A 19,671-nucleotide genomic window follows, 5' to 3' on the forward strand; every position below is an offset into this window, starting at 1 on the left:
TGATAACCTCAAGTAAACATGAATTCAACATGTGTTGCAGAAGGTCTACTCATTTGTGATAGTTGTCATGTCGTTATGCAAAGTAAATAGGACATATTATTAACATAAAGGGGTACGTCAAGTTGCTCTAGGTGCGCTGCATCAAAGGTAGAAATAGAATGAGTTGGGGTAGAAGAGGAGTTGATTAGGTGAACCAGGAAGGATTACATCCCTTTTTCCTCTTATGTTTCTTCTTCCATATTTGTAGAGCACCCGACTGTGGGTTGCCATGTAAGACCTGTCTCTTGTGGGTAATTTTGTAAATAGAGGACATTATTGATACATATCGGTCACTATTTCAGGAAACAAATAGGGTGCGGGAAAAGTGGAGTTTTTGTTTTTTTGTGTTTTTTTGGGAGACAGTTTTGGGGTTGGGGTGGGGGTTGGGTACTGAGTATGCCAGTACTAATGATGAAAATCTCAGGTGGATTTACTGTCGTTGTACTGCTATGTATTAAGTTGATTGTTACAAAGGGAAGAGTTTATTTGTGGTGGAATTATTAAATTGAGTTTGACCACATTTTTTTCCGAAGTGCTAGTTAAGTTATGAGATGAATTGGGCATTAAATGCCAGATGACATTGTAGGGTAGTGGAACTTCGATTGTGTTTATTTTTTGAGAAACCATTGAATATGATGCTTTTAGTGATGAATCTGGTTACACTTTGTGTCATGTTGTTCTGCATGCTTACTGATGTCAGTGTCATGCAATAGATTTCCGTTGCCTTAGAAATCTCTTGAAATAATAGTGTGTCAAAAAATCAAAAGATATGTTGTTAATGTCATTGCCTTCTATTTGAATTGGTGTGCTTCTTCTTCTCTCCTGCCCATGTTGGAAACTTGGTTCCATTTATGTCGCTTTTTTAGCATGTATTTCCTGTTATATATGTGACAATGACTCTTTATTTGTTGCAAGTTCTCATGCATCAATATGCTTTACTGGCATTTGCTTGGAGAAGTGTTTTTGCACAATTTGTTTTTTAATATTTCACATTCATGGTCCTCATTTCTGTGATGCTAACATGCTCCTCATGAATAGGTGAACAATCAAGCAGTAGCTCAATTGCTTCAGAGTATAATCTTCATAATTGATACAGCTCTTCCTTTAGTTCGAAAGCCTCCTCAAAACTTTGTTGAAGAACTTGAACAAGACTTGAAACACATGATAAGTCGGCAGTCTTTTCTGACAGTCATCTACGCTTGCATTAAGTAAATTGTTACTCTATACCTACAATATCCTTGCATGCATGAATGGCTTTCTCTATTCTGAACAAAAGTTCTCAGTGTAACCTTCATGCCATTGATATGTAAATTGAAGCTTGCTTGTTTAAGTGGAGACATGAACTCATTATGGTGCTATGCATGTGGAGAACGTGTGCTAAAATATGGAATTGTTTTGTAATAACTCCACTTCTGCTGTGGATGACGTGGGCCATTTTACGTAGTGAAAATTAATTTATAATAATTCCACTTATACTCACTTATTATGGTGATAAGCATGTTGATGACATGGGCGTTTTACTTCTTGCATGAAAGGTCAGAAACATTAGAAATACTTACCTCAGGCGTATGTTGTTAGCATGGTAGTACTCGGCAGGTTCCTGCCTGGATTTGAGGTGATTATTAATTGCATGGACTAGTGCCACCTCAGATGTGACCAGATCACTGATCATCCATGATGTAGATTTGAATTTAAAAGCTCAAAGAAGAGAAGATGAAGACTTAGACTAGAGTAGCTGGGAGAAAACTGGATGCCTGCACTTATGACACACACCACAAAGATGTCATAGTGACCTCAGTAAGCGACCATGAAAGAATCTGGATGTGTTAAAATTTAGTATTAATATGTAAGAGTTGTCTATTAATATGTACGCAATTCGGGATCTTTCTGATTTTTTGGATTTTGTTTTGGTATGGGTCTATAAATTTAGTTGTATAGAAATTGAGTTTTTCTGATTTTAGGTTTTCAAAATCTGACCAGCAACTTGCTTATAGTATTATCCACTGCTTTACGACTGTTTTTCGTTTATTTTTAGGCTTAATTAAGGTGTTTTAGGTTTTCCGTTAGTTTAGGAAATAGTTTGGAGGTCAATAGTGTTGGAAATAGTTAAGTATTGTTATATGGGATTGTATACAAAGAGACCATTTATCTTTCGTACATTGAGGTCACAATCACTATTGTCCTTTAAATATCAAAATGGGTAGTTGGAAGTGTCATTGAATAGACACAAAGTTCTAAAAAAAAAATTCTTTGACTTCGTGACTCAACCCAAGCCATCCAATTTGATATCTAATGGGTGGGAATGATGGTGACCTCCATGTACAAAAGATAAATGGTCTCTTTGTAGACAATCCCTTATTATATTTGATGGGTATACATATCTTTTATTTTTGTTTTGGACTTATATGTCCTATTTCATTGTGCATGGGCATTATTGTAATTAGTTCACTTTATTAATACAAATAAGAGGTGTGTGCCAGTCATTCTAGACCAACACACTACTTTCTGCTTCTCCTCTCTCTCTCTCTCTCTCTCTCTCTCTCTCTCTCTCTCCTCCTCTTTCTTCTTCCTTCTCTTTCCCTCTCTTTGAGGAGTTTTGGTCCTTGAAAATGTACTGGACTCCCTTGTAAAAGGGACAAGTTGATTATGCTTGAATTTTTTATTTATTGTACAGCAGATGTCCTGTAATTTCCTGCAGCTACAGTGGTATCTTGGTTTAGTTAATACTGTAGCTGCTTCCAAACTGTGTGAAAAAAAAAACAACCTCAGGAGGTCTTCTCTTTACGGATGACCAATAGAGAGAAAGGGGGGGGGCTAGGATTGATTCCATTTACAACCAAAACCATGGGCCATTTCTAACCTTTAGAACCTACGCATTTTTGTGCATATTCCATTCTCTCCATTAGTTCGCTTCCGAGTTCCAAATTGGATCAGTCTACTTATTCCGGTTTATCTGCAAGTGCAAAGTAAACCACTGGTAAGGAGATTTTTTTAATTCTCTCTTTTGGTGGAGGGAAATGCTTTGCATGGACTCAGGTATGAGTGTCAGTGTCCAACACATGTTAGTGTGTCAGACAAGGTATCTCGAATACTGTGGATATGATGACACATGTATTCAATAAAATAAGTGATCATAAACTACCTAAATGAAGTGCTATTGACGGTTGATTTTCTTGCAGCTTAGCCTTCATTTAGTTTCTTGAATACCCATAAGGATATATGCTCCTGGAATTTGTGAGACCTTGTTGTTCTCTCTCTACTATTTTGCAATAATGAACTATGACTCCATTAAATGTCATAATAACCTGATCATTTGATAACTATATCAGTGTGGGCATCTTGTTCTATTTGTGCTCGTTATCAAGAACGCATGCTGAAGCATTCTCCTTTTCTGCTTATCCTGTTGTGTTTGCTTGCTACTCTGTTAGTCTGAACTTTCTTATATTTTCGGGTTTAATTAATTTCCTAATGTGGATATTAGTGGTTTTGGAGCATGCAATTTGCAAATTATATATCTCTTTGTAATTTCTTCTTTCCTGTCCCTCTTCCCTCCACTTTCTTCTTGTCAAGTTATTCTTATTCTTTCTTTTTTTGGTTTCTTTTTTTTCTTAGGTGCCTTTGCACATTGAGTAAAGTTTCTAGCAAAGGTGCAAGGTTAATTGATTACCTTATTCAGAGGTTCTTCAAACATTTGGACTCTTGCAAGGATGAACTTAAACCTGAGAACAAGGAGGTTGATCCTTAACTTGGTTGAACGTTTTCTTATAATCAACACTGCGCTTTTATGGATATTGTTAAATAGTTGGTGATTTTGCATACCTCTGCTTTGGAAATTAGTATCTAGGAAAATTTACGAAAATCTAGGCAAAGGAGCTTTATTTTTTGTTTTCATTTTTATTTCTATCTTTCTTCGTAACACAATTTAATTTGTCTATACTGGGCAGCCACTAGGGCGTTCCCTTTTTTGTATTGGTGTTCTCCTCCGCTATGGTGCCAAGTTGATTTCATCAAATATTGACACTTACAATGTGACGATCCTCTCAATATTAAAAAGGTATCTTTGTTCTGAGGATTTTGACCTTAAGGTCCGATCTTTGCAGGTGAGCTCCTTCTTGTATGCTTCATCTTGGGCCTTTTCATCGGCAGCTTACACTCTTCTGACCATTTCCTATTTACGCAGGCATTAGGATATATTTTAATTGCAAAGCCCGAATATATGATGGATAGAGATGTTAGTAAAATATTGGAGGCCACATTGTCTTCTGGTTCAGACACTCGAATTAAGGTACAAATTACTTTCTTCCTCTTTACATACCTTTTTCGTAACTCTAATACTGAATCCTTTAATGGAGCAGATGCAGGCATTACAAAACCTGTCAGAATATCTTCTAGATGTTGAAGGTCAAACTGAAAATGATGATTCTGACAGCATGGGAAAAAATGGTCCTGAAGTACAGGCACATGGAGTGCCAGTTGCAGCAGGTGCAGGTGATAGTAACATCTGTGGAGGAATAATTCAATTGCACTGGAACAGTATCTTGGAAAGATGCTTGGATGTGAATGATCGTGTTCGCCAGTCTGCTCTTAAGGTAGAATGACCTAATTATTGGCTTCTTGTACTTTAAGATATTTGTTTCTAGTTGTGTCTCATTATGTGATTGGTTTCTCTGTTGTGTCGCTTTATGTGATTGGTTTAATTGTCTTCTGTTTCCTTTGTAAACAGGATGGTTTATGCATGTCTATGTTTATGTGCTGTGTCTAATTGTTTCTCTTAATCTTTGTTCTGATTGAAGTAAACTTTAAATGTTTGTATCTCCTTTGCCAGATTGTGGAGATTGTACTACGTCAGGGTTTGGTTCATCCTATTACATGTGTTCCTTACCTTATAGCCATGGAAACAGATCAGCAGGAGGTGAATTCAAAGTTGGCACATCGCTTGTTAATGAATATGAATGAGAAGTATGAGTACTCTTTAAGTTGATTTTACCTATTGTGCAACTCTGAGGATTTGACATCCATATCTTTCATTGCTAATATAAGCGTATTACAGATATCCTGCATTCTTTGAAAGCCGGTTGGGTGATGGCCTTCAGATGTCATTTAATTTTATGCAGTCCAGAGCTGCATCTCTTGCTGCTTCACAAAACCAGAATAAGGGACCTGGAAATTTGAAAGGGAGATTTGAGGACATCATTTCTGCATCAATGAAGCTTGGAATTTCTAGGATATACAGGCTGATTCGAGGAAATCGTGTTTCAAGAAACAAATTTATGTCGTCGGTAGTGCGTAAATTTGATTCTGGAAACAACCAGCAGTCATCCCTTCCTTTTCTAATGTATGTACGCAATATAGTTTGGAAGTTTATATTTTCTTGCTAATGCTACGTTTAATAATAGGAATAGGTCCCGAGTAGTTAATTTTTTCTAGGCATACCAACTCTCCTTTTCAATGATCCAATTTTTGGAATTGAGAGCTGCTTCCTTTCTTCCTTTTTTGTTTTTTTTTTTGCAGATACTGCACCGAAATTCTTGCAGCCCTTCCATTTACATTGCCTGATGAACCTCTTTATCTAGTCTATACATTAAATAGAATCATACAAGTAAGAGCTGGACCACTTGAGTCTAGTATGAAAACCCTAATTTCCCAATATCGACATGAAAATGATGCAAAGGGGCCCTATGAAAATGGGATAGTTGAGAAACAGTTTGAAGCAGACGATGTTTGTAATCATGAGAATCCTATGTCGGTTGATGATTTTCATGCCATTTCAGAAGAAGATTTGCACAAGCTTAAGGTGAGACCCTTAATACTTTCAACTGTCAAAAAAAAATTTGCATTTTTATTTTATCAATTGTCATCTTCCATATTTTTATTAAAAGAAGTTGATTGCAACCAGTATATACATAATGGAGCAACCAGTATATACATAAATGGGCCATGATCCTTTCCTTAACCTATCAAGGGTTTCAAAAAAGGGCACTTGACTTAGAAGACCCCTAATATCCTTTTCCTAGCATTTGCTTACGAAACAGTATATTGATTTCTGGTCTGCAATGAGCATGAGACATTTGGTGCCCCCCATGGCGCATCCTAAAAAGCCTTACTGTTGTTCTCTTTAATGAGCCAAATTCCTCTACTTTTCTACTTTCATTGAGAACTTGTAATTATTACTGGGTACTTATGTTCTATATTCATTTAAAATAATATCATAGCATAATAATAGAGTAATATACCCATTGTACCATTATTAAAGAATCTCATTGCTTTTGACATTCTTTCTACCTCACTAGCTCAAGAAATTGTCTTGCAAGTCCTTCACTATGTATTGGAATTTGTGATAAGAAATGGAAATCTGATCTCTTCTCTCCACACAGGATGATTGCCACACTGCAATTGCTTTGCAGTTGCTACTAAGGCTGAAGAGGCATTTGAAGATTGTCTACAACCTAAGTGATGCACGCTGCCAGGTATGCTCTATTCTAATCTATAGTGGCATTTCATAGACATGAGTATCAATTTCCTTTGAAATTTTATATTAGTAGTGTTTCAGAGTAAGTTATCCTAGAGGAAATTACCGTAAGTTGTTCTTGTGCAGGCTTTCTCTCCAAGTGAACCACTAAAATCAGGTGAAACTTTATCTAAGCAAAATGTGCCCTTTAATGTCAAGGATACTCCCATCAATTCTCCCACAACTCTCCAAGATATACTCCTCAAGTACCAGGTAATAATAACTATTTTGGCTATTTGTGTTGGAAAAAGTTTATATAAGTGCAAGGCTGTAAACAATCAAATTAGGGCGCACCACAAAAATTTCACTAGAAGAGGTTATTTTGATGTCAAAATATCCTCAAATTGATCATCTCGACCTCAAGATGCATGGACATGAGAAAAAAAATGGATTTCAAGTTTTGGAAATAGTGCATCTTGTAATGCATTTTTGGAGAGTCAATTTTTAAGATTTTCAAGTTTTGATAGATCTGCTCGATCTACACTATTTTTAAAGTTTTAAATTTTATAATTAGAGATGAAAATATATTGTAAGGCTATCACAAATATTTCCAGTATTGAAATCACATTTCTCGACACTATTTGAAGGTGTGCTTTACTTTGATTGTTTAGAACCTTGGCTTTATACAAACCGCACCTTTTTGTGTTCATCGGATTTTCCTTGACCTTAGAGAGGTTAGTTTCATGTTCTCATCCTAGGTACATTTGGTTGATAGTTGCTAAATTAAGGATTGCTCTTTTACATTTTACAATTGAATGCATGTGAAGCTTAACAAAGACAAAAAATCAATCTAGCAAAGTCAAACATAAGGGCTATGAAATCAATCTGTATCAAATAATATCGTTGCAGTAAGGCATTTTCTTCATTGAGTCATCAAGGCTTAAAATTTTGGGAAAAAACAGATCCCAGAAATAACAATAAATGAAAAACCATGGTATATATCACTAAATATCAACACTGTGATGTATCTGATGTAGGAATTAGATGTACGGCAGGCTTTCTGAGTCCTAATACACATGCATTTTATATATGTATATGGAGACTTGCAGCGATGTAATCCTTGATCAAACGGTTGAGAGTGTGCCTCCAAAGAGGTCACTTGTTAACTGTAGCATTACAAAAACATCTAGTACTAGTCTTTGATATTGTTGTTGGCTCGATACTAGCCATCTAATATTAGATGGCCATTGGTCCCCATACGCATATGGATTATATGGGGACCTGCAAAAAGTTTTCTGGAATATATAATTTGATTATAGTATTAACTAAACACACATTATCACGGAGCAATAGGTCACTAGAATGAGTTTATTCTATAAAGAAAAAATGAAAAAAAAAAATCATGGCTGATTCCTATTACGTTTTTTTGCCATGAATTATGCAGGAGTTTAAGAATTTGCTTAAAGAAGACACTGTGGACTACTCTGCCTATTCAGCCGATCCCAAGAGGCGGCGATCAAGGGGCTCCTTTAGGGAGCCCGAAGAGGGACATTTTGGTAAAAGTCCCCCACCACGAATGGCGAAAACTGGAAAGAGCATGCGCGAAATTGACATTGGTGACAGGTGTGATGAAGATGGTGGTGATGATGATATTTGGTTGGGTGGGCTCCAAAAGCCCAATTATAGTGGAGGTAGGGGTCGATTAAGGAAGAAACAGAGGTGAGGTAGCTATTGTAAGTATCTTGATTTGTATATTACGCAGTTCATAAATGTAAAAAGTTTTGGAGAGGGAGAGAGGCCTGGGGGGGGGGAGGGGGGAGGGTTTCAATGAAGGGTTTTGTGTGTGAGAGAGAGAGATATGTGTGATCCACTAATTGGGGTTGACCTAACAAATTGGTCAATGATGAGAGATAGAAAGAGGGCAGGGATCCGAGGGGTAGACTCGATCTTGGTTTGGGTATGGATCCAAACATTGGACTCGGTGGCTCTGGGTCCAAATCTTGGACTTGAACACTATTTGGGTCCAGGTCAGGTTCTGTTTTGGGGTTTGGTAATAATTTTCAAGTTCTAATATATTTAAATATAATTAAATACATAGATTTTTGGGTCAGGTTCGGATCTGGGTTCGGGTCCAGGTCTGGGTCTGTTGAATTCGGGAGTTGGTCCGGGTTCAATGTTTGGTGTGCACTAATTTAGGTTGACCACAATTTGGCTACATGGATGTGAGAGAGAGAGAGATTGGAACTGCGGAGTTGAACATGCACGCTGAAAGGGAGACAGGCGATTTGGATCATGCGGGTAATGGACATCTACAGTCATTGTAGTCCCACGGCGGATTGTCCCATGCTGTATCGTACGCCATGGCCCACTTGTATCACTGCAGAATGGCAGACGGGCCTTTGCATTAGAGAGGACGTCCTTTTTTTCTTTTGGGCAATGATTTCACGCAATCAATCGATGCAACAATCTTAAAAAAATTATATCTTAAAAAAATCATCTTATGACCATTTGTTTGATCCAAATTTTAAAATATACACTCTTTTTATTTTAATGAACAATCATAAAAAATATAAAAAATAAAAAATAAAAAAAATAATATTGGCAGTTTATTTTGGTAAGATGTTTAGATTTAGGTTTTAGAAGGATTTTTTTCATTTCCAATTTTTTTGAATGGTTATATTATCATTAGATGAACAACGTTAAAAAAGAAAAATGATTTTGAATTTATAAAGGTTAAGATCTTGAAATTCACAAAATAAATGGTCTAGATTCGTTTTTGGAGGGGATTCATTTTGACCATATTTAAGGTTGAAATTGTACTCTTTTTTGTTTTGGGATTAATTATTGAGATGAAGAGTATGTATGTAAAATTTGAGGTCATACAAATACTACAAACATGGTATTTTAAAAGAGTCGTTGCATTATATTACGATAGAACCGTTACATTGGATCCTTTTTTTTTTTGGGATGAATAGAGGGATCAAGTTGTGTCCAATCAAATAACTAAACTCTCTCTCGTCTGTCGTATGCCTCGTGGCCTGGCTTGAAATAATCCAATATCTAATGGACCGGCCGCTCTGACTAGGCCTGGCTTTGGCTTGGCCCAAGTTCGGCCTGTTACTAATATTCAACATTGAACTTATAAATTATGGATATCCTTTTTTGTGCTTTTTATATTTTTGGATAGTTCATTGATAATGGAGTCCTTTACTCATTATTCAAAAAGTCATGTTGAGGTGCCTTACCACCTAGTTTGGAGTCTATTCCTAAATTTTGGTAGTTTAGTGCGGATGAGGTGTTCTACCCATGAATTGAAGATGTTTTGTCGTGGTGTCCTACCATGCTGAATACCTACCCAAATTCCACAGAAAGGCATTATCTTGTGATATCTTCCAAGTAATGGTTCTCATAAATAAATATTAAAAAAAAAAAAAACCTATAAAGCATAAATTCTAAAAACTTATTAATGATAAGATGGTGGGTGGGGGAGGGGAAGAACTCTTCAATCGTATATAGAACAAATGCAAAAATACCGGAGAAACTTTAACAAAAAAGTTTATAAGGTTGCATATTTAAAATGTAGAATTAAAGATGCCCCTCAAAAATCCATCAGAAAATGTTGTTTTAATGTTAAAAAACCCTCTAATTGATTATCTTGATATCGAGATGTAGGAATATGAAAAAAAAAAAAAACAGAAGATTTTGAATCTTAGAAGTAGTGCATCTTGTAACACAATATCTAGACCGTCAATTTTCAAGAGTTTCATATATTTATAGGTCTATTTGATGTTAATTATTTTTTATGTTTAAAATTTTGTAATTAGATATAAAATTTGATTTTAAAATAATCTTAAAAAATTTTAAGGTGCGCCTTAATTGAATTGTTTAAGGTTGCTTATACAAACCACACCCTTCCTTAAATTTACTTCGATTTAGCCAAAGAGTGAAGCTTTCGATTTTACCACTCAATCGAAGCCAATTAAAGGAAGAATGTTTCACAATTAAATTCCATAACCCCGAAATTTAGCATTTTACACAACTATCTTGTGTGTTTTAGCAGAAGAGACATAATATCAACACGTGTCTTATGTGTTCCAGCAAAAGAGACATAATATCGACACGTGTCAATTGAGAACGTGAAACTTAATGATATGGATTGCACTTTGGACATACGGATAATTTCATAGATTCGTCTTTGACATTTTGCACTAACCATGCCGAAGTTTTGATGTTGGAATTCAGACGAAATATTGAACGAAGGTTTGAATATTTTGATAAGGTCAAAATGGTTATCAAAAATAAATAAATAAATAAATCTTCACCTCATAATTTATCGAAATTTGCAAGTATTGAAAGCCTTTACATCCATCATCTCAACTTGAACGTTATGGTTGTGAAAAAAAAAAAAAAAAAGTTAGAATTTCCAGCTCTAAAAATAATGTATATTATAATAAATTATTTAGACAGTTCATTTTGTTTTAAAAATAAGTGTTCATAGATCCGCAAGATTTGTATCATTTTTTTTATTTCAAATTTTATTATCAATATTAGAAATTGATTTTAGAGTCATCATAAAAATTTATGTCGCCAAATGTACTTTCCGAACAAAGATAAGAGGTGAGGCTTTATTTTGTTTTCATAAAGCTATGCCATATAGAAACCTCATCCTTTCCCAAAAGGCCAACCAACATTAAGTCCTCGGATATTTTTATGTGATTTTAATGTTGGTCGATATTATACTTTCATATTTTCTATACGTAAAAAATTTATTTTTATTTTGATTTTTAAAATTTTTATAAATTTATACAAATATCTATTTAAAAATTAAAAAATATATAAAATTCTTTCCCGAATTGTCCGAAACAATAAATTGCTTTTTTTTTTTTTTTTTTTTTTCTTGTACCGAATTGAAGCAAATTCTGATACGAACTTGACAACATTGTCAAAAATACATCATTTGTTTTTTAATGTTGAAAGATAAGAGAATTGCCTATCTTTTCTTCAATGACCAGAGGTCGCCTGTGAGTACGTATAAATATAATAACGGGTTGAGATTTGAAGATAATGCATGGAATTGTGTAAGTGATTAATTGATATTGCTTTGAAACTGAAGATGGTCCCTTTTTTTATTGCTAAGGTCCCTGTTATGATGCATTACACTGACAGTTTTATTGTGTTTCCTAGATTTCTCTGCATTTGGAGAAATTATAGAGATTCATCTGATGAAGGACGAGACTGGAACCTAAAGCTCTTCCATCCCTTGATCCTTGTGTAGTACAATTTAACCATTGTAGTATTTTTCTGATGTGTGTGCGGGTGTGAATCATGAGATTTTTTTTTTTTTTTTTTTTTTTTTTTTTTTGGTAATTTAAAGAAGAAGGCTGTTTTTTTCAAATAGTTTAGAAGTTATTTTTTTGAAAATGTTCCTGAGGTGGTTCTAGTAGGAATGGAACACAACGTGGCGATAAAGTATAGGGGTGCTACCACCACGACCCAGCCCCTTCTCCGTATATGAGTTTGTTTGTTTAGCCTCTGTCCTCATTTCTATCAGTCATTGTTGCAACCGGTTACATTATTTGCCTTTTCTTCGCAGGGTTTTTACTTTGCACGGTACCCTACAAAAGAAGCTCATTTGAGGGTCCAAAAGGAAAAGGACCAGACTGCTAAGTGGGAACTCTGAATCCTTCATGGCTAAAGGCATCCTTGTTTGTACTTAGTCCCTGTTTGTATGTTACAATTTTTTTGGCTTTGGGTTGTCTTTCCCAGTAGGAATACGCCCCTCGCATGGGTGATCAGGGTGGTGGAGCCACAATGCATCAAAGGGGCTCCATCGCAATCCCATTAACCTGTACAAAAAAAAGTAAAAATAAAAAAGGGAAAATTGCATATATCCCTTGACCCTACTTTCGTGCCTTTGCCCAGCCCCCAATACTTTGTAAATTACACTACTAAACCAAAAACTGTTTAATTTTTACAACCACCCCTTAGGTCAAAAAGTGGAATCTTAAATGAAAATCGTGTCCCATGGAAATATCCCCTATACAACGCATTTTTTGCTTTTTTATATTATTCAACATGGTAAAACACATTTTTTCTCAAGCTAAAAATTAAAGTGGCCCTGTATAATGTAAGACGCGCACATTGTTTAAAATGAAACTGGTCCAGCACATCCTGTGCTGGATTAGCTTTTGTGCCAAATCGGCACATAGTTTAGCATCATTTAAAAAACCAAGTGGGTGAAATAGTGTGTAATAGGGGTATTTTCATCTTAAAAACATCATTTTTTACTTGGGTGGCTGCAAAAACAAACAATTTTGGGGGAGCATAATTTTCAACAAAAAAAAAAGAGTTACATTTCCTTATTTAACTTGCCTTATCCATTTTCAAAAGAAGATTCATTTTTGCATTTTATTACCACGCATCTGAACTCAAGTGAGATTGTTCTATTGGCATCATCTGCTTCTATTGTAACCCTGATACAGTTACCTCCAGTAAAGAAGCATCCAGTGCATTTCTATTGTGCTCATCAATGTTCAAAAATAGTTGAAGCATAAAAGCAACAATTCAATAAAAATAGAATATATCTACTTTTTAAGTAGTGGTGATAAACTATGTTTGTCATACTCACACATCCTACAATTGGAGATCCCAAATGGATGGGATTTTGTAGAACATATGTCAGGGTAAATCATCATCATCATAGCTTTTTTCCAAGTAATTGAGATCGGCTACACGAATCCTCGTTCACCATTCTACTCCAATGTCAAAGTCAATAGTTGTAAACTTAGAGAGAATACATCTGGGAGAAATCTTACTCCTATTCACACTTCAGTTACTAGAGAACCATGATGGGTTTCAAATTTATGATTTGATGTTCCAATAATATGCATAAGGATAAGTTTTGATATATTTTCTTTAAAAGATGAGGAGAACATTTTGGTAGCCTATTTTCAAACCAAGTGAAAATTTCTCTTGGAGAACATAACAAGCCCTAAAAGTGGTTTTGAGCCAGTTCTCATATACCCTGGCTTAAAACAACCTCTCTCTCTCTCTCTCTCACACAGTAGCTGACCATCCAAAATTATTATCTGAAGTGGGAATTATTTGCAAATTAATAATGCTCTTCTAAAAGTATTCTTCCTTTCTCTATTTCTCTATTTCTCTAAGCACATGTTCTAAAAGTATTCTTCCTTTCTCTATTTCTCTGAGCACATGTTCTATTTCTCTGAGCACATGTTCTAAAAGTATTCTTCCTTCCTCTATTTCTCTAAGCACATGTTCTAAAAGTATTCTTCCTTTCTCTATTGTTCTGAGCACATGTTCTATTTCTCTGAGCACATGTTCTGCATATGTGCTTGTATGTTTACATTCACTGCCTTGTTCTGAACTCTTCACCAGATAAGCCTAAGGGGTGGTGTTTCACTGGAATCCGATCGTGTTTGGAAATCCCATCCAGAGCAGGACCATGATATGAATTGGGTGAGCCTGTTGAACCAGCCCTTCATATGCTTCGACAGTGGGGTTGGGTTCTTTGCACTAAATTGGTCATAAAACCACATGACTCATTGTAATTCAGTTCATTTTCAAGTTTCAGTGTTGGAATGTACGAAAACTACAAGTTCTCTCTACTCATAATATCATCTGGTGAAATTGTAATTCTCCTTGGAACCCATCTGTTTTGAACCAATATTCCCTTGTGACCCAATACAAATGAGTTTAATAGCATAAAGAACGAGCACTTGGATATCCAATCACAAGTTAATACCAATCAGACAAACCAAAACTCACTATCGATAGTTCAATAATTACAGGAAGAAAATATCTACGACTTAAACCTTTTAAGATTTTCCATCTCACCAGTGCATTGCTTCAGACTGCATGAATGTTGTGAGCTTTTCATCTTTGACTATTTTCTTCTTGATTTGGTTGATGTTGACCTCATTCAATTGTTTACTAATTTATTGAAAATTTCCTGTCATCCTACCCTCTCTCCTTTTTCTCTATTTTTGCAGGCGATTCACTAGCCCAGCCTGTAGATTGCCCTACTTTAAGTCTGAGCACCCAGCCAGTGGGTTGCCCATTCTTCTCCTTTATCTCTGAGCACCAAACCTATGGACTGCCCCTTTCTTCTTTTCTCCTTTAATTATGGGGTTCTATTACTATTCCTCTCACCCCCCCCCCCCCCCCCCTTCCCTTTCCTCCCTCTCTCTCTCTTTGCACGATATCAATTTTTTGACTGCGCACTTTCTAAACATCACATGTTTTTTTATGACGCTTTTTTTGGCAACACTACCTCTCCTCTCCTTTTCTTTCCATAATACTCTCTCCCCCCTGTCCCTCCATCCCTTCCTTCTCTTTTTCTACCATTATTATTTTTGTAAAGGAGCACCCAGTCTGTGGAATGCCATAAACACCTCACTTCTTGTGAGCATTTTTTATAATCCTTCTCTCAAAAAAAACAAAAAAAAAAAGAGCGCCCCGTTGTATGAAACAGCCAATGAAGCCTTATTATCCCACTTTTTGAGTCCACAATTTCCCGTAGTGGAATGTAGCCTATACATGCGCTCGTCATTCCCCAGTGCTTTGGCTATCTCACTCTTGACACCCTCCAATGAATCACATATATAGCCCATAGAGGGCTTCACTTCACTATCAAACTGGTGCAGAACTTTGACTGAGGGTGTGAATACTTCAAGTGGGTACAATTCCCTGCACCACAAAGACTTAAGATGAAATAATATCGCAAACCCTCTTTCCCAGCATACTAAGATGATTTGCATTTAGTCCAATCCCCAAAAGTGAACATAGATCACTTTGGCTTCTCCAATCCACCATATTATGAAGAGTTGGAAAGTATCACCATGTCCTTCTTCTTGGTGAACTTTAGTGCCATGCTGGGTAAGAGTAACTGTAGATGAACACAACCACAGCCTTAGCTTTTTCAATTGTCCCTTCACCAATGGCCTAAAGCATAAGGCCTATAAAATGTGCTTGCATGGTATCCACAAAAACAAAACACACAAATTGCTTTTGGTGCAATAAATTAGCAACAAACGTATTGGCTTACAATCAGTCAGGAGGGGCGAATTGGTCTAAGTGAAAGGCTCTAAAATGCCCAAGGGGAAGACTCAAAAGGACATGGATGGAAGTAGCATGAAGAGATATGGTGATTTATAGTCCTTGATGGAACAGGATTCGTGTAGCCAACCCCAAATAGATTGGATAAGGCTTAGATGATGATGATGATAATACTGGCTACAACCATGTTTGCACCGCCTTTACAACATGCTCCTCTCCAACCTCCTCAATACCCTTACAAACTAAAGAAAGATGTATATTACACTGTGAATATCAGTGGAAGCACAAATAGACCTCAAAACGTTGTCCTTAAGTAGGGGTGGCAATCGACCCAGGACCTGACGACCGGCCCCAAGACAAATCTGTGTATGGGTCCAAACATTGAACCCAAACACTATTTGCGTCCGAGTCCATGTGGAACCTGACCAGGACGCGACCCAAATAGTGTTATTATTTAAATAATATTTAATATATATTACTAAAACAATATTTAAATAAATATAAATACACATTTTTAGTTTTAGTTATAATATATAAATAATACATGCATATATTTTACGTAATGTTTAAAATGTTCTAAAAACTTATTTTTGGGTCAGGTCCAATGACTTCGGGTCCGACTGGACCCGGACCCGACCCGACCAGATCAGTAGACATTTTACTATTGAATTATTACAATCCTGCTAAGGTTTAAAAAAACACTAGGCGGCCTGAATGGCGCCCAGCGTCTAGGCAAGCACCCTGTAGTGCAAATTCTTAGCACTTTTTTATATATTTGCTATCCAAATGCACATATATGCGTATATTTGCGTCAAATTTTGTAATTTATTCCATTTGAAAATATCACAAGTTTGCAAGATATATTTTTATACACAAACATATCACAAATCTCAAGTTGAGAATAAACTTGTTCAAAATTTCAAACCATACAAAAGTTACAAAATGTTTAAAAGTCTAATAGGATATTGTAAGGTCTCCAACTCTCATACTCTCCATATTCCACATCCATAAAATCAACCTTAATAACATTCAAGTCTAAAACTCTCCAAGTCTTCAACAAACTAACTTCCAAAACTATAAAAAACCATTAAACCACACAACAAAATAGTCCAAAAAGGCAAAAAAAGTATATATCATATAACAAAATAGTCCAACTATCTAAGACCCAAACCAAGATGGTGCAATAAAGTTACTACAAAAGAAGAGAAAACACATCAATGAAAATCCGAATCATCATCTTCATTGCTTCCATCTGCATCAGAATAGAGTCCGTCATCATCAGAATCATCAACCTCTTCAACATATTCCTCTTCTTCCAAAGATTCTTCTGAATCTGCCTCCTTTTTCTCTATCTCCCTCCGTGAGTGTGAAGTACCAGTAGAAGTTGTTGCCCGAGTGGCCCTCCTAGGATCAGAAGCTTGCCCCGAAGCCTCTTTGACCATTTCCCATGTCAAACCCTCCCCAGGGAAGACCTCCTCAGTACCAAGTTCACCAACTAGCCAATCTGAAGCATTCTCCATGTCTTTCGAAGAAACGGGATCCTTCTTTGGCTGGTTTTTCTTCTCCTTGAGCCTTTGATTCTCTCAAACAAAAACCAAGTCATTGAGCTTCTTTTGCTCAAGCCTATTTCTTCTCTTTGTATTCACCTATAAGGAAAACTGCATAAGTAACTACTATGAGTCTATGATCTTCTTACCTTCTATGAATCTATATTAGAAAAATGAACTTGTAAACAAGAAAAGCTTATAAAATTGTAAATTAGTAAAATATCATCTCAAAGGAACTCCAATTGCGCTCACAACCAGAAGAGGTAGTAGTCAAACTTAAGATCCGTATAGTCATCTTCTGGAGGTTTGGAGCACTATTCCCATGTTGTCTCCACCATTGGGCTGCAATATGTGGGCAACCTTTATAATTAATTTAGGTATTTAACATTATCACACATAATTTTAGGAACTTGAAACTTGAAAGGAAATTATAATTTATAAAACAAAGTAAAAAGTATATCACCCGGTTCGTCTTTGTTTCTCTGTCCTAATGTCATATCTTTCCCAAATGACATCAAAAAATACTTGTACGAAATAAGCTCTTCAGTTGATATCTTATCTTAGATATGTGGATCGGGAACTAATTTCTCAAGGCACTCATTAAAACCTTCCATAATTATCCCTTTTGACTCAATATGCACATCTGCATAAAAGAATTTGAGGTTCACGTAGTACCCCGCCGCATGTAATGGTCTATGGAGCTTGCCTATCCCATTTGTCATATATAATATCCCAAATTGGGTCATACTTAGCCGCATTATTGCCCAAATTCTCTACAATCTCATTCTTAGCCCTTTCCATTGCATCATATATAAAGCCATGGAGGGCTTCTCAGCATCAACCAAGCCCAAGACCTTCACCAAGGGAAGAAACACTAATATCACATGCTTCACCCCACGCCAAAAATATTTCGAAAGAACAATATCCTGTGCTTTCTTTCCCTTGGCATCTCTAGACCACTTACATCTACTCCATTCCTCTGAAGCAAACAGAGATTTTAATGCGATCCTCCTCCCATACATGCTATGTAGACTAAGGTAGGCAGTGGCAAATCTAGTGACCCCAGATGTCACCAGCTATCTCTGATTTGTATGTGACTGTATATGAAGATTGTAACCTCCTTAAACTTAAAAATAATTCCTTTAATAGTAGGCATATTACCAATGGCCTCAAACATAATATCTAAATAATATGCAGCGCAATGAGTCCAGAATATCCGAGGCCTCTTCTATCAACGCAAATGACCTGCAGCTAGATTGGGAGCAGCATTATATATGACCACTTGAATTACAAGTTCCTCCCCAACCTCCTCAATGCCCTTATCAATGAAAGAAAATATATAATGAGCATCATGAATATCATTGGAAGCATCAATTGATTACACAAAAACTGTACCCAAGGGACAATTTACCAACAAATTCATGTTACTCCTCCTATCACTCCACATATCTTTCATTAAAGAAACTCCAAATTTAGTCCATCCCTCCTTATGAGTCTTGAGATATCGTTAGTATACTCAACTTTTTTCTTCAGTAGTGGCGCTCCAATCTCATAAAGAGTTGGACCTTTCAAGCCTGGCCCAAATTGCCCAATTGCTTCCAACATTGCATGGAAGCTATTCATGCGAGCGATGTTAAAAGAAATGCCCACATGGTAAAACAATCGAGCAATATACTGAATCAACCCTGCCTCTATCTTCTTTCTTAAATCTACTATTTTTAATTGTCACTTGTTTTTTCCCTTTTCCTCCCTTGCCTTTCTCAATTACTGTCTCAGAGCTCGGTGTAAACAAACTATCTATATGCCCTCTCATACGAGGTTTCTTAGACCCAAAAGCTCTCTTGCTCTTAGAGCTCCTAGTACCAACCATGGCTACCTCTTCTTCCTCCTCTTCATCCTCTTCTTCAGCGTCAATATTATCATAAGAAACATGGACCCCTGACTTTAATCATGCTATATCCTTTTGTTTTGAAATTTTTTTACTCTTTTTACCTTCAATGTATTCAAAAATTTCTTTCTTTACAAGATCTGGTACTTTTTTACATAGGGCAATATCACCTCTAACACCGACAAGATGTTTCTTAAATCTATTAATACCGGCATTAGAAACATGTCCACAAAAATTGTACATAATTTTATTCCTGTCATTCTTATCTGGGTTAACACAATATTTCCATCCTGAATCTCCACCCCTGGTAGACCACGCAGAAGACATCTCAAATTGGAAAAATAAAACTCAAATAAAGATTACAAACTGACCGTTTCTACAAAATCTCTGATCTTCGATGTTGGTTACCTCAATCGAGCTACTAATCAACTCAAAAGTCTTATAATGCCACCAATAGCACCCTAAAAATAATTTCAATGAGAAAAAAAAACTTTTTCAATCCACTAAATAAACTTTTGATTTTCAGAAATTACTTTAGATTCTCATAAATAAGTTTAGCCCAGAGATTGCAGGTTTTCTTTTTTACTTTGGGGGTTAAAAATAAACCCCATAACGTTTTTATACAACCTTGCGGGTCAAAATGACCCCCTTTGCCCTTTGGGGTGATTTAA

General features: G+C 36.1%; 1 protein-coding gene across 6 annotated transcripts in view; it reads left to right on the forward strand.

Annotated features, from left to right (window-relative positions):
- The window catches only part of EMB2773 (PHD finger family protein), a 60,219-nt gene extending 51,940 nt beyond the window's left edge, over window positions 1-8,279 (forward strand). For 4 of the 6 annotated variants that reach the window (XM_020663504.2, XM_088850036.1, XM_020663506.2 and 1 more), the window contains 11 exons: window positions 1,078-1,247; window positions 3,652-3,772; window positions 3,984-4,139; window positions 4,220-4,324; window positions 4,395-4,628; window positions 4,865-4,998; window positions 5,090-5,374; window positions 5,551-5,833; window positions 6,414-6,506; window positions 6,635-6,760; window positions 7,932-8,279. In XM_020663504.2, coding sequence (XP_020519163.1) covers window positions 1,078-1,247; window positions 3,652-3,772; window positions 3,984-4,139; window positions 4,220-4,324; window positions 4,395-4,628; window positions 4,865-4,998; window positions 5,090-5,374; window positions 5,551-5,833; window positions 6,414-6,506; window positions 6,635-6,760; window positions 7,932-8,210 — 1,986 coding nt within the window. In that variant the 3' untranslated portion in view covers window positions 8,211-8,279. The remainder of the gene's footprint in view (window positions 1-1,077; window positions 1,248-3,651; window positions 3,773-3,983; window positions 4,140-4,219; window positions 4,325-4,394; window positions 4,629-4,864; window positions 4,999-5,089; window positions 5,375-5,550; window positions 5,834-6,413; window positions 6,507-6,634; window positions 6,761-7,931) is intronic. The other 2 variants (XR_016043097.1, XR_016043098.1) reach the window with 2 other exon arrangements.
- Window positions 8,280-19,671: the final 11,392 nt, after the last annotated feature.

The sequence above is a fragment of the Amborella trichopoda genome, chromosome 10 (genome assembly GCF_054954075.1).
Source record: "Amborella trichopoda isolate Santa Cruz 75 chromosome 10, AtrichopodaSantaCruz75HAP2 v2.0, whole genome shotgun sequence".
NCBI classification, from domain to species: Eukaryota; Viridiplantae; Streptophyta; class Magnoliopsida; order Amborellales; family Amborellaceae; genus Amborella; species Amborella trichopoda.